This window comes from Vitis riparia, chromosome 1, assembly GCF_004353265.1.
Source record: "Vitis riparia cultivar Riparia Gloire de Montpellier isolate 1030 chromosome 1, EGFV_Vit.rip_1.0, whole genome shotgun sequence".
In the NCBI taxonomy this organism is placed as follows: Eukaryota; Viridiplantae; Streptophyta; class Magnoliopsida; order Vitales; family Vitaceae; genus Vitis; species Vitis riparia.
In genome coordinates this window covers 3,794,735-3,810,604 of record NC_048431.1, presented here as the reverse complement: position 1 = coordinate 3,810,604, position 15,870 = coordinate 3,794,735, and the positions used below count along the sequence as shown (strand labels likewise).

Sequence of the window (15,870 nt, the reverse complement as noted above, 5' to 3'; positions counted from 1 at the left end):
GGTTGATGAAGAATGTAGCACTGACCTGTGTTGAAGAAACCTCCTCCACAGCATTGTCAGATTCAGCTGCTGCCGCTCTCCCTCTTGACGCCCTCAATGATAATCAGCACCGAATTAATTCTATTTTTGTCTTGAGATATTTCCTATAACTTACATCCTATCGCATGATGATTTCTTTCACTAATTTTCATCTCTTCCCGTTGCTATTTTCTATCCATTGATTCTCCTACTTCAAATGGTTTCTCCTCTCACATGACACTGGCCTCCATACTGCTTTTCCTGCTCTCTTCCCTAATTTCCACTCTTAATGGGAATTATGCTTTGAGATTTAATTAAATTCATGAAACTACAAATCAAAGAGTAAGAAAACCTTCTTCACTAATGAATCAAAACCTAAAAATATTTAAATGCTACACACAACATATCCTAGAAAGCATAAAAAAAAAACCCAGAAAATTGAGTAGGGGAAATATTTTAGAAGACTGCACTTGAACACAAACTTTACAATTGATTCTCAACTTACTGCGTTACAAGTTCCAACAGTGGTCTTCATCATTAGACCAAAAGGAAGCGAAACAAAAAAAGGCCAAAAACTAATACACAGCTTAAGATCATGAATAAGCAAGCAAGTTGAAAGAAAAGTTGAGACAGAAAATCATCTCATCAGTTCCATCATGCAGAAAATTGGGGAGAAGCCGCCAGCCTCTTATATATTTCCAGAACCATCCTACTGTCAACTTCCTCACAAGTAGTAGAAACCATCAAAACCTGTGAGCGTTTCGCAATTCTCTCATCTCCCAAAGCCCAGACCTTATTAATTTTCCCAACATTACACGCAAACGCAATCATCATATCAACATAAGCATCGTGAAATTTGGCCAAAAGCTTGATAGGCGAAAAGATTTTCAATCTCAGCTTGGGGATTAACCTTATCCTCCGGTGATTAACCCCGCCAAGCCTCACGACCCTGAGCTTCCTTTTATTAGTGGTTGCACCAGTACGGCGCTGGTATCTCCTCCTCCTCCAGTACCTCTTCAAGTTCTCATAGCATGTAGCGGGACTAATCTCCATGTCACAAAGGAAATAAAAGACTATGGAGAGAGTGTGAAGGGAACCTAAATGTAGAAGACTTTGTGAGAGATGTGGGAGAAGATAAGGAGAGAGAGGCTTTAGATAGAAGAGTGAAGGTGTGAAGGGAACCTAAATGTAGAAGACTTTGTGAGAGATGTGGAAGAAGATAAGGAGAGAGAGGCTTTATATAGAAGAGTGAAGGAGACTTCAATGGTGTTTGAATACAGGGTTGTTTTCACCTGAAACTCGATAAACCCGCAAGTGAGTTATGATCTAAAAGTGGTCAATAGGGCCCCTCTGACCACAAATGGATCAGCTCGATAATGTTTGAATTTATTTTGGGTTTTTTGCTGTTAATCTGATAGGCGTGGAAATTTTCAAGCGTGATATAAAATGATGAAATTGTCCTTGGATAATTCTCAAGTCATTGTTGGGATTTTGCTGGGTGATTGGAACAACCACGAAAATCAACTGCAATCAGAGTGATTGTCAACAGTCCTCAGTATCAAATACTTATTGATGGAGAAGCGAATGTCTGTCTTATTCATCCACATCTTCAAGTTATAGCATCACCCTTGACATATCAAGCCTTATCTTTAAAATCAATCAATAGATTTGACTTTCAAGAACCCATAAGAGAATATTTTTCTTATCAAAATTATTAGCATGTACAGCATTCCACGCTTATTTTAAAATGGATTTATAAATAAAACAAATTAGCAAATCCAAATAATTTTTTTGATAAGCCGGAGGACGAAATGGACTTGGTCACGAGCTTTGTGCGGGGCCTAACACAAAGCGTAACAAGAAATATAGTACGGTAATTTAAAAAAGTTATGCTTAAATTATTGTAGTAGAAGAAGTTATTACAAATATATGGTAGTTTTTGCCACCTAGGAGAGAGGAGAGAGGGTGAATGGATAAATTTTTTTTAAAACAAAAATCATCTTTTCAAATTTCAAAAGGGAAATCGTCTCTTCAAGAGACGAGTTCCCATGAAAATATATATATATATATATATATATATATATATATATATATATATATATAGCCCTGCCGGTTGAGCCGTTGTTAGCCGGGGATAGGCGTTTGTTAGGCTGTAAGAGGGTTGGGGTGACGTCTCATCAGGTTTGTCAATCTGCTATTAGGCTCTAGTTCAAAAACCCTAAAATGAGTTCAATTTTCCGAACCATGTCTAGGAGATCCAGTGATTCTCAAGATACTGTTGTAAACAGTGAAGAGATCAATTATCCTAAGATTCAAAATGATTTAGATGATTGGAAGTTACCCAAGGTGTCTAATCAAGAAATTTATAAGAAAGGAACCTTTAAGTTCTTCACAGATTATACCATCAAGACCTCTGAGATGTCAGTCAGTTTAGAACAAGACGACCAAGTCATAAGACTTCTAGATAACAGATCCATTGATAAGCATAAGAAAGATGGCTATAATTTCATACACTTTGGTATGATTCAAGTAGCAGCTAAGCCTTTGACAAGATTAGGTTTAAACACCTCTATTGTCATGTGTTTAAGGGATAATAGGCATCTCGAATATCGAGATTCTATTATAGGCGCAGTCCAAGCTGGACTGAATGATGGCCCAGTTTATTTCCAGTGCTATCCTAACTTCACAGTTAGATTAAGAGATGCAGACATCTTAGATTCAGTTGTCCTGCATATTAAGACCCATGGCTTTAAGATCAAACCAGGAAACAGTCCTGTTTCCATCATAACCAGGTTTGCCTATAAGAGCATGAACACAAGCGTTGGATCTGGGGCTCTTTGCACCAGTCCTAAAGGTGAGACCACCTACTTTCACTCTGATATGCTAGATAAGTCAGATTTCATCATCCCCAAGAAGATCTTGTGGAAAGATGTTGATTTTCCTGAAAATTGGCATTTTGCTAATGCTGTTCCAGCCATAGCACAGCGTTCTGAAAGTATTGAACAAATTGTTCAATACCCTGATGGAGGAGGAGAACTGGTTTTCTCCAAATCTTTCAGACATTCCAGCAGCCCTAGAGTTTCTGTTTATGAACCCTCTAGAGCTTCAAGCTCTTCCATCCCAGTTAGAACCACTAGGGAAGAAGAAGGTTCCAGCTCAGGAAACCCTAAGAATATTAAGCTAACAGGTGTCAGAAGTCACACCAACGTGGCTAGACCATTTTACTCTGAGGAAAATGAGGAATCCCAACAGGATGAGTCCCCTGTTATGTCTCCTACCTATTCCCAGATGATTAACACCATAAGCCTAAGTGATGAAGACTTTGAGATCAACAAGGATCTCTTAAGAAAAGACTTCTATTCTGAAGTCAATAAGCAAAGAAATGATTGGTTCTTTAGCACCGTCCCTAAGGTCATTAGAACCATTTACCAAGAAGAATTCTATGCCTACTTAAGACAAGAAAAGAAAAATATTAAGTTTTGGATTTGGTTTGAACTCTTCAAACAAGAGGAATATCCAGATTATCCTAGTAAGCGTGTTAATAACACTAAGAGCACAGAGTCCTTTGAATTTTCTAAGGAATTCCAAGAAAATCCCCAAATCAACCAAGCCTTTGTTGATAGGATTAATCAGAAGATTAAGGATAATCTTATTGCCCCTTTGACTGTCCAGCCTCATATGAGAATCAATATGGTTAAAGGTGATATTAGTTCAGAAGAAGAAGCTGATGAACTAATTAAGATGTTTGAGGAACCTCATAATCAAATTATCAATAATTTAGAAACCTTTAAGACTAGGAATTACTATCCTAGACCTACTTTTCCTGACATGCAGTTTGAGGAAAGAAATCAGTATACTCAAGCCTCATACACCAGTGGTACTATCTATGAATGGAACATAGACGGTATGACCGAGTATAACATACTCACTAAGCTTCAAGAAATGACCATGGTTAGTACAGCCTATAAGTTAAACAATAGACTGCCAGATCATGCTGTAGCTCAGACCATTGTTGCTGGGTTTACAGGTCAGCTTAAGGGTTGGTGGGATAATTATCTCACTTTCGATGATAAAAATAGTATTCTTAAAGCCTACAGGATTAATGAGAATAGTGAAGTTGTTAAGGATGAAGATGGCCAAGATATAGAGGATGCAGTGGCTACTCTTATCTACTCAATATCCAAGCACTTCATTGGAGATCCTGCAAAAATTAAGGATAAAACTGCAGATCTCTTAACCAACCTTAAGTGTCCTAAGCTTCATGATTTTAGGTGGTATAAGGAAGTCTTCCTAACCAAAGTCATGCTAAGGTCAGATTGTAACCAGTCTTTTTGGAAAGAAAAATTCGTCTCAGGATTACCCAAGCTTTTCTCTGAGAGAATTAGGATCAAGATAAGGGAACAGTATAATGGTCAAATCCCTTATGATAAGCTAACCTATGGTGAGATTATAAGCATTGTCACAGCTGAAGGGATTAAGTTGTGCAATGACTTCAAGCTTAAGCAACAAATGAAGAATGAACAGAAAATCTACAAGAATGAATTTGGTTCATTCTGTAGCCAGTTTGGTTTCAGCCAAAAGGAAACTAAGCCTCCCTCTAAGCAAAAACCAAGCAGGAAGCCTAGCAAAGATAAGTTTTACCACAGTAAGAGAGGCACCTATGACAACTATAGGATGAATGATACGAAGCAGTCAAGACACGTCCAAAGAAGAGTCAACAAGGATACCCAGAAAAAGGTAGAAACTCCTTTAGACGTCAAGCCAATTATCTGTTTTAAATGTGGCAAAATTGGCCATTACAAAAAAGATTGTAGAGTTAAGCAAAAGATTAATAACTTAAGCGTCTCAGATGACCTAAAAAATATGCTTTGTAAGGTAATGTTAAGCTCCACAAATTCTGAATCAAAAAACTATAAATGTCATAAGCCAAGATCAGGAATTCATCCTAGATTCTTTAAGAAAGGTTGAAGATGAAAAGACTAAGCAAAATCTCTATGAAGTTTTTAAGAAATCTGTTGTTAAGGTTGAAGCCAAGAAGACTGTTAATCCTTACAACCTTAATGATATCTTAAACAGGTTTGACCAGCAGTCTCCCAAGGATGTCAGCGTTAAGGAACTTCATGATGAAGTTAAGCAGCACAAAAGGGAGATTAAGGAATTAAGACAATTCATAAGTCTAGGTCTCTCTGATCTGCAAGATCAAATCAATAGAATTGTCAACCAAGGAAACCTCATGGATATTCCAGAATCTTCTCATATTAATGATAATGAGACAGATAATTTTTTGAATACTGTGAGTAGGGTTATCTTCCAAAGGTGGGAAATCTCCCTTACTATAGTAATCAAAGATATATTTGTCCTTGATATTATTGCTTTGATTGATTCAGGAGCGTCTGATAATTGCCTTCAAGAAGGTCTTGTACATATATATATATATATATATATATTTAGGATTTTTTTAAATATATATATATATATATATATATATATATATATATATATATATATATATATATATATATATATATATTTTCATGGAAACTCGTCTCTTGAGGAATTGTTTTTTTTTTTTTTTTTAATTTGGGAATTTTTTTTAAAAAATATTTTTTTTTCATGAGACGAGTTCCCTTGAGGAATTGTGAAAAAAATTTTCCAAAAAAAAAAAATTTCCATGAGGAACTCGTCTCTTAAAGAGGCGAGTTCCTTGAGGAATTGTTTTTATTTTTTTTATTTTAATAATTTAGGAATTTATATATATATATATATATATATATATATATATATATATATATATATATATATATATATATATATATATATATTTAAAAATATATTTTTTTCCCATGGGAACTCGTCTCTTGAAGAGACGAGTTCCCTTGAGGAATTGTTTTTTTTTTTTTTTTTTAATTTGGGAATTTAAAAAATATATATATTTTTTTTCATGGGAACTCGTCTCTTCAAGAGACGAGTTCCTTTGAGGAATTGTGCTTTTTTTTTTTTTAATAATTTGGGAATTAAAAAAAAAAAAAAATATATATATATATATATATATTTTTATGGAACTCGTCTCTTCAAGAGACGAGTTCCTTGAGGAATTTTTTTTTTTTTTTTAATTTGGGAATTTGTTTTTAAAAAAAATATTTTTTTCCATGGGAACTCGTCTCATGAAGAGACGAGTTTCATTGAGGAATTTTTTTATATATATATAATTTGGGAATTTAAAAATTTTTTTTTTATATAAACGGGGAATTTTTTAAAATATTTATATATATATATATATATATATATATATATATATATATATATATATATATATTTCATGGAACTTGTCTATTTCCCTTTTGAAATTTTTTTAAAATCTTCTTTTAAAATTTGAAAAGATGATTTTGGTTTAAAAAAAAATTTATCCGTTCACCCTCTCTCCTCTCTCCTATCTCCTTTTTCCTAGGTGGCAAAAACTACCATATATTAAAATGCAAAATAAATACAAAATAAAAACAAATGTTTGACCAAAGTGTGTTGAACAGAGGAGTTCCAGATCCTGCCCAATGAAAGTAGGGCACTAATTTCTCATAAGTAGATGCCAAAAGCTTTATAGGAGGGTCTGTCCTTTCATGGAACAAGATCAACTTATTCCGTCACTACCTTAGGGTGAAGACTTTTTCTTCAGCCGTGAGAACGAAAGGGAAGTGATGTGTTTATCCTTGGGCCAAGCCCATTTTAAAAACGTAGCGTGCAAACGAAATTATGAATCCTTAATGGGTTTTTATCTATTCCTGTTTTTGTATGTTTATGTTTGGTAGTCAAGAATATAGAGGAAAAGACAAGAAAATAGCAGTGAGGATGGGCTGTTTACAGAATGGATTTGGAAGGGTTTTTGTTCAATACCTCTAGCCGAACTGCCGAAGCTCCAACCAGACCGATAAAACAAATGCCATTTATTCTCAAAAGAGTTCTATTATAATCATTATGTGCCGTTAATCTGTCCGGATTTTTTAATAATAATAATAATCATAGGTCAAATTCCAGAAGTTAACAGCTTTAATGTACGGTTACAGAATTAGGTGAAAGGGATGTAGAATTTTGATCATCATACCAGGGAGGAGAAACAACAAATTATTCCGGAGTGGTGGACCATGAGCATTCAGACAATAGTTACAGGACCACGAACAAATGAGTTTGTTGACTTGTCTCTATTCCTGCTCTATGAAACTGCCATGGTCCGTGTGTTAGGATGCCTGCAAACTATTTCGTATCCAAACAACACCCATGGAAAAATGAAAGAAAATATTTGCATACTCTCCGTATTTTATTCCCTTTTCCATTTTTTTTCCTTTTTCCTTTTTCAGCTTAGTTGTTCCATATATAGTCATTCCTATTTTATCACATTGGTCTCGCTTCAGCGTTCATGATAAAAGATCCCATTTTGCAATTTAATTCTTAAGTTAATGGTATATCTTTCCTTCTGTATCCAAGAATTTCTAAAAGCAAAACTTTTTTTTTTCTTTTAATATAGAAAAAAAGTTTTAAAAAAATATTTAAAATAAATCTAAAATCGCTGCATTATTATTATTTTTTATTATTTCAAATTCATTTCATTTATTTATTTTATATATAAATTAAATAATTTCAAAATATACAAAAATTTTAATTATTATAGTTAATTTTATCAATATTTTTTTATAATAAAGTCAAATATAAAAAAAACATTTTTCCTTAAAAAAAATTATTTTTTTCTTCCTACTTTCCTAGAAGTTCCAAACATAGGGAAAGCGTTCCTAAGGGGCAAAAGAAAGATGAGGAACCAATGGGCAAAAGAAACAAATAAAAAAGCATATGAAATGGTTGTTTCATACTGTACTACAAACAAATGAATCAAGAAATAAAGTTTGTTCAAAGTGATGCAAAGAGTAGGTTCAAGGATTGAATATCTGAAGCAAAAATAAAACATATTTCTCTACTCATTTCACAGAATATATGAACACCTGTTGACTATCTCTATTTCTTCTTTACTGTCAAAATCTTTTAGTCAATTCCTCCTCCCACCGTTCAATCCATCCAAAATGGGGCTTGTATCTCGGGTGTAAACTACTGATGTGTCCATGCCCAGATGACTTTCAACATGTACACTCTGAAGCTCCGTTACCCCCATGCTGAGATGATTAATACCTGTGGTTGAGGACTGAATACCATTTCGGCTTTCCGCTAACATCTCAAAATATGCATGAGGTCCCCAACCTGCATATGCAGAACAAGTACATTAAAAACATGTGGATGAAAGTTCATAGCATCGTTTTGATCAATTCAAAAGCAACGCTTCCAATGTCCATTGAGAAGTTGAAGAAACACCAAATGGATCCTAAGCATTCCTCAAGTTGCAACCCTACCGACACTGGTGCCTTCTTTGCCAACATTGTTACACTAAAAGTTTCACTTCATAAAAAAGATTAAAATTGGAAACAATAAGGACCGTACAACCATCGTATAATCATGCTCACAGCTTTTAGCCTATTAAATGAAAATAAATAAATAAATAAACATCACTAACACAGCTTTCAAATTTAAAATACAGCTTGTCCATGGGCAAGCACCCTTTCAAGTGGAATAAATAGTGCAATTTTGTAAAAATAATTATGCAGAATTCATGTTTGGTTTCTTTCTCAATCCAACAAAGAAAATATTTGCAAAACCTAAATGTTTGGATTGATCGGATAGGATGTAAATATTGTTGGATATCATTTTCAACCATATATGGCATCCTTGAATATTATATCCAACAAAAATAATGTCTTAGGATTTGGATATACCCTATCATACTCATGTTTGGTTTGTCAAAAGAATAAAAGTTAGAATGGAAAACAAATTACATTTCAATGGTTGATATTTTTTAAAAAATAAAAAATATATGATATCTCAATATTTGCTATTAAAAAATATGTTTTTTTTTACATTTAGTATTATTTGGAAATCATTCTATAATTCATAATTAATAAGTAATATTTTATTTTATTTTAATAAAATTCATGATTAAAGTATTTAAAATTTATAAGTAAAAAATATTACATTATCTTGGTAAACATATAAAAAAGCATTTTGGGGTATACTATATATTAATATTATTTTTACATTGTATTATACACATTTCTTTAAATATCTAAAACTTATAAATAAAAAATATTACATTATCTTGTTAAACATATAAAAAAAAAAAAGGGATTTTGGGATATTAAGAAAAACATTTGGATAAGTTATCATGTCACTTGTCCTATCTCATGTTAATTACCCCATCTTTCATAACATCCCTTGCAATATCCAATCAACCAAGCATGACCAAAAAACATAATGTTTTAATCACCATAAACTGTGAATTCCCTTATTTGTGAACATGTGGAAGATGACCTATTGGACTTAAGAGATGGCCTCAGCCTTTTTTCCCCTTTCCTCTTGCATTTTTCTAAGTGCCATGGCATTTCCCTCGCCAACTTGAATGCCAATTAGCAAATGATTAAGTCATGGCCCCATGGTTGACAAAAGTTCATACAAACTGAGGTTAACAAATTCTAAGATAATCAATCAGTAGGAGCAGTTAAAGGGCATACCATCTATGTCATAAGGGGGTGGAAAGAACTGCAAGTAACAAAATGAAGCAACTGTTGCTCCTGCCAGAGAGGAAGGACAAAGAATTATACTAAGAAGAGTGTATAAATCAGAAAAAAGTAGAGTAAGGAAAGATTCCATTCATAATCATTGGTACTGATAAAACAGACCTATTACACCTCCGGCAAATACATCTTGCCAGTGATGCCAATAGTCATCTACTCGAGAAACTCCCACTAGAGCTGCAAGAAGTATGGGCAGGAAAACAATACAGAGCTTTGCTACATGGCCTTTACGATCAAATGCCCTGATTTTGCCTGACAAGTACCATGAGAGGAAACTGAGTCCGGCAAAGGACCCTGCACATGACAACCAGAATTCCTGTGAGCTAATATCCTCATTACAAGAAAATCAACATAAACACTGCAAAAGAAACGAACACCAAAAACGCCATAAATATTTCCCCCCAACACACACTGGCAGATACACACAGATGCATGTGTAGAAGAAAATCACAGATAAACTAAAGACATCCAATATGGCCACTAACTTCCACTCGTAAAGTAGCACATAAAGTGCATTTTCACATAGAATAAACTTTTCCAATAAATTTCAGCTCCCTGAAAAAATTGAATATGAGAATCTTCCATTCCATCATAAATCCCTTATACGAAAAATCCACATTTTGTGCGGGTCAACTGATTGATCAAGCTCTTAAACCAGTGCCTGTTTGGTTCACCATAGGGCTGCATTTAAAATTCCCAACTAAACAAAGGCTGGTCTGGACTTCAGTTAAGCCCTTAGGCTCCATAGCCCAATAACATAAGATGGATAAGCATTTACACATATGTCACAAACCATATAGTTTATTATTCCTATTAAAAAAGAAAAGAAAAGAAAAAAAAGGCTTAGTTTTGTTAAATATGTACGATATTATGCACCAAGAAAAATTATAAATGAAAAAACAATTCCCAGCCCTAATTGTTTTCAAATGTTTGTTATGCCATATTCTGGGGTTCCTTTCCACCAATATCTGATTATAAAACCATGCTCTAAGGATATTTGCATAGAAACCCATGGCTAGGGTGGGTTTATCTCTAGTTGATCTTCTAACTTGCACAAGTTGCAAGCCTAACTTTAATACCAATAACATATGACTCAAGTAAAATATTCATAAGTGAGGATAAGAGATTAGAAATATGACAGAGATATTGACTATTGCTTATCAGGGTTTGAAGGTCTTCTTAGATGGAATTCACTGTGGTGTATTGATAGTCTCACGTTAACTTGGATTATATGGTAGGAGAAGAATGTGAGGAAATTTTAGAACAAATGGAGTATTTTGGAGGCATTGTGAGATTCAACTATTTCTCCTCTTCTCTAGGAGCATCAACTAGTGCAACAGTTGTGGGCCCCTTTGAGCATTATGATGCTAGACTAGAATCTAGTATGTGGATTTGTTAGATTAATTGTGGAGATACTCATAGATGGATGCCTTTTCCAATGCACTACGTCAAGTTAAATTTCAATGGGTGATTCTTCAATAAATTAGGACAGCTAGAAATGGGAGGAACAATTGTAAATCATCCTGAAACATTAGTAAGAGCATTGCTTGAAAATGTTGGAGTGAATCTAACCATTGAGGCAAAAATATTAGCCTTGGTGCAAAACCTAAAGGTAGCTAAAGATGAGGGTATATCCGAAGTTTTAGTAGAGGGACAATCTACACTAGTCCTATATTAGGTTAATGAGGAGAGAGACTCGTGGAGTTTTAATGGGTAGCTACACCAAATTTTTTATGTTGTTTTAGAGTTGGGATGTTCCTTTTGCTAGATTCCTTGAATGGTTAACCACGTGACAAATACGTTAGCAAAAAGGAGAGCCAATTGGTCTCTTTTGTAAGGGATTTACCACACCTAAGTTTTGAATTTTTAATTGTAAGCACTTTTAGTTGTGAATTTCTATTGATATCTCGAGTAGATAATTTTCTTGCTTCTTTTTTTTTATTATTTTTTTATCAAAGCTATGTATTGTGCTTGAGGGAATGATTTCTTATCCTTTTTTGTATCTACTTATTTCATAGTAATAAAATATTTGCTTTCAGTAAAATAAAAATAAATAAATAAATAAAATAAAATAAAACTTATAAGGGATTAGATATAAATCCAAAATCTGCATGAAAAAAGAAATGCTCCGGAAACTAGCAACAGGAACCATATATTGATACACAGCATACAGTTCCCACAGTAATAGGTCACTTACAAGAAGTATGCCCACTAGGGAAACTTTTATGTCCTTCCTTGATGACACTTTTGTCTCCAGTACACAGAACATCTGTTGTTCTAGTGTCAAACACCTGAATAATCCATGCACCAAATATATGTTGGCTGAGTATAGGACTGATCAAGAGCAAAAAAATAAACTGAAGTTAACAATCTTGGGAACAAAAATAAAGATAGTTGATGTAATGGAGAGCCCACCCCTTTCCCATTAGGGAAACAACGCCAAAAGAAGTCTGGACGAGGTCGGCCAACAGCATCTTTAATTGCATCAGTTATAACTGCCGTGATCAGTACAGAAAATAGAAGGCCTAAACATGCACACATAATCCATTAAGCAATGCACCACAAGGAAACAACAGTACCTGCCTTAAAGAAATCTAGGAAGGGAAAAAGTGATACCCAATATGGCATGGTGTAAATCATAAACATCCTGTCTAATGAAGTAGTAGACAAGAATCACAACAATGGGTAACAATATTGCGATTAACTGCCAAAAAACAAAAGGATGAAAATATTATTCTTTTACAGTGGTTGTCATAAAAGTGATATGTGCAATTTCAACAAATATCAAATTTTCCACATATGGTTTGTCTTAAGTTGGCACTTACTGGTACACTCCAAAAGGGAATAGTATTGGTTTGCAATGGGTAAGACAGGTCTGTTAGCATCTCTTTTCCAACAAAGCGGTGAAATGGTTCAATAACATTCAGAATGACCTCAACCACCACAAGTAGTATGAGAATCAGCCAATCATGCATATGTGACCTTGCTACTTTAAGTCCATGGGACCTTATAGTGTGAGCTCCCAATTGAATCTCTGGCATTTTTCAACAACTAGGAGAGAACTGAAAAGATCACATGACAGAAAATGAAGTTAAAAAATCATAGGCAAAAACATTAATCAAATGCAGGCTTGCCATTCAAAGACACCAGAAACAATAAGCACATGTATCCCAATGATAACTATTCACAAATCAATTATCAAATTAAGCGTAACTACAGGAAGACACTTAACCTTCGGAAGCATGGACCAACAAACGTTAATTACTAGGATCTTGTAAAACTATGAATGCATTCTGTTATTTTATAGCCAAAGTAACACTAACGGGATCTCGTAAAACCAAAAATGCATCCAATTAACTATAGCAAAAGTAACCCTAATCACTCATATGAAGATAAGCAAATATAAAGATTCCAGTTGAGAGATGATGGATGGCGAACCAATGTAGCCCTTGAATAAAGAAGGAAGGAGAACCTTAGGGACCTAAATGAATTCAAGAACTGCTACAAAACCAGTTCAGAGCTTAGTACAGAACCATGGCCAAGCTTAACCATACAAAGTTATAGCCAGCCAACAAGACCAAATCTAGAAGCTTCATGGTTGGATTTGCAGCCAAAAATCATGGCTAAGGCCAGTCCGATCTATAATTAGAAGTATAGAATTGTACCAAACCTAGAAAGACAAAATGCCAACCTAAGTATACCCAGAACTTCTGCAAAGAAGTCAGGGCTATTATCTGTCATACAGCAAAATACACTTGGCTGCGACACACATGTCAAACATAATATTCCTAAAATGCTTCTGGAATTTTATAGTAAATTTTTTAAATTCAGGCATGTGTCCATCACGCAGAGACACAGGTCAGTCATGTAATGAAAACATTGGGCCATTGGCTGTTATTTAAAGAAAAAAAATGAAAAAAAGGGTTTTGTACAAAGAAGGAAGATAAACAAGATTTAGTCATATTAAGATAAATATTATATTAATTCTATGTAAACAAATATATATTAATTTTTGTTTTGTCCTTGTGTTTCTCTTTTCCATTTTAAAATTTGTTCTCTTGAAAGTCTATATCATGTTGCTTGCAACCCGAGTTTGCGGGCATGCAAAACAGGCAGCCCAGTTTTAAGTTATTAACTGGTAAATTAACTTACTAACTTAACTTGACTTAATAATTTAACTTCCTGACTTAATAATTTAAATTAAGTTATTAAGCATATTTGATAAAATAAATTAATATTGTAACTTAGAGTTAAGTCATAAGTAAGCCAAGGCAATGTTTTATTGGGCACTAAATGTTCACCTGGTACAGTATAAATTGCATTTACAAAGCTAAAGTTTTCACTCATTACAGATTTACTGTGAGATGAGAATAATGAACATAATTTTATAACAAGAAAATACTTCAAAGCAACAAGAGAAAAACAGAAGTATGTTTTAGATGAAGTATAATACAATTTTGTAAAAAGAAAACTATTTCAAAAGAACATGAGAAAAACAAAAGCATTTTCAATCTGAAGTTTAAATTCAAGGAAATGTGGGCGAATAGCAGTGTATGAACAATATATTATCTAAACTAGCCCAAAAGAGCGGGCCATTGAATTATTAAGTTAATTAAAGATAACCTAAACTAATCACTATCAATTAGACTGATAAATCCATTACAAAAAAATCAGAAAATGACACCAAATTGAAATTTGGAAAAAAAAAAAAAAATTCTTATTCATAGACCCTCTATGAAATCTGATCATGTGCTGTTCAATTGCAGCCTGCTGCACCTGTTGCACTTGTTATCCAAATTCAGAAAAAGTGGCGATGGCATCAGTTTAAAACCTAAATACCATCATAACCAGAGACGCAAACAGACAATATATGTATATATACAAACCTGCATTTTTGCATATATCCTAAGCTTTTGAATAGTAACTGGAATGAGAACAACATAAATTCATTTTGGTTAAATAGTTGAAGTTACACACAAAAACAACCAATACTGGTTCAATATGGTAGATATTGTCCAACACACTAGTCGAATATGAGGCATGGTCAAATTGTTAAAGGAAATTGTGAGGTTTAAACAGTGAATGGAGAAGAAAGAGAATTAGCAGGACACATATTCATGGGCAAATGCTGCACTAGGTGGGAAAAAAATTTTTAAAATTGCAGAGATAGTGCAGACAAGATAATTCCTTATTTGAGGCAGAAAACTAGCGCCTCGAAAGTAAGAAAAACCAAGGGCTAGGGCTTCTTCGAGCCTGTATCTCCTTTATACTCTGTTCGATCCGGAGGAAGAAAAGAAAAAGAAAACTTCGAATCCGCTAACATGCTCAAGCTGAAAGTATAGTGATGAGATTCCAAGCTTTCTCTTATTGTCTCTTCTTTTCCGTTCCTACCATTTCTCAAAAATCAAGCAGAGCCTTACAACGAAAATCTATACACAGGTCGACAGAAACATTTATAAAGACAAACAAGAATCGGAATGGATAGCGAAAATCCGGAGCAATACTAGTCGAATATGCATTAAATAAAAACTATTTTAAAAAAAAAAGGATAAAACGAGTGGATTCAGACCAATATTTACATCTACATCATTTACCAAAAAAAATAAAATAAATAAAACTCAATTCCAACTTTCAGAAATCAAAACAAAGAAGTCGGCAAGATTCGGAAATTCGAAGTGTCACTCGCTTTCCTGTTCCTCCTCATTTTCTCGCCAACCAAACAACCAGATAAGAATTGAAAATGAGAAAACGAAAAACAGACTTTTAGAGTGAGAAAACTTACCCGGTGGAAAATCTGAGGAATGAGAGGGACAGACACAGAACGTACTGAGAATTTCAGTAATTATAACGGGGATTGAGGCTGATCAAAATAGAGAGAGAAAGCGCGTGAGATGAACCTGAATGAGGACAAACGGAGCGAGACAAGGTAGGGTACACCTACTCCACGTCTCGACCGCATCACATCCGATAAAGCCATGGACCAACAAATACAACGAAAAGAAGAGATTAAAGCAGCTTAAGTGTGACCACTTTACCCATCACCCTATTATATTTTATCATTCTGTTTCTGGTCAATGAATAAGTTACATTATTGTTTGTAATTTTGGTCCCCGCAATTGATGCTGTCAAGGACTCAAATTCCACACTCAGGTGAAAAGTGTGTTAGGATGTTTCACAATTCAACCAATAA

General features: G+C 34.0%; 1 protein-coding gene across 2 annotated transcripts; it reads right to left on the bottom strand.

Moving 5' to 3' along the window:
• Positions 1–7,831: 7,831 nt before the first annotated feature.
• On the bottom strand, positions 7,832–15,581 carry LOC117922787 (lipid phosphate phosphatase 2-like). Of its 2 annotated transcripts, XM_034841006.1 has the most exons (8): positions 15,463–15,581; positions 12,506–12,742; positions 12,297–12,384; positions 12,096–12,205; positions 11,878–11,971; positions 9,786–9,974; positions 9,618–9,677; positions 7,832–8,256 (listed from the first exon to the last, which is right to left on the bottom strand). In XM_034841006.1, exons 2-8 carry the CDS (start codon positions 12,719–12,721, stop codon positions 8,048–8,050), a joined length of 966 nt encoding a protein of 321 aa, XP_034696897.1. In that variant the 5' UTR covers positions 12,722–12,742; positions 15,463–15,581; the 3' UTR covers positions 7,832–8,047. The 2 variants fall into 2 exon arrangements, with proteins under 2 accessions (XP_034696897.1, XP_034696901.1); XM_034841010.1 differs by lacking the exon at positions 15,463–15,581 and having other exon boundaries at positions 12,506–15,438.
• Between the last annotated feature and the right edge of the window lie 289 nt (positions 15,582–15,870).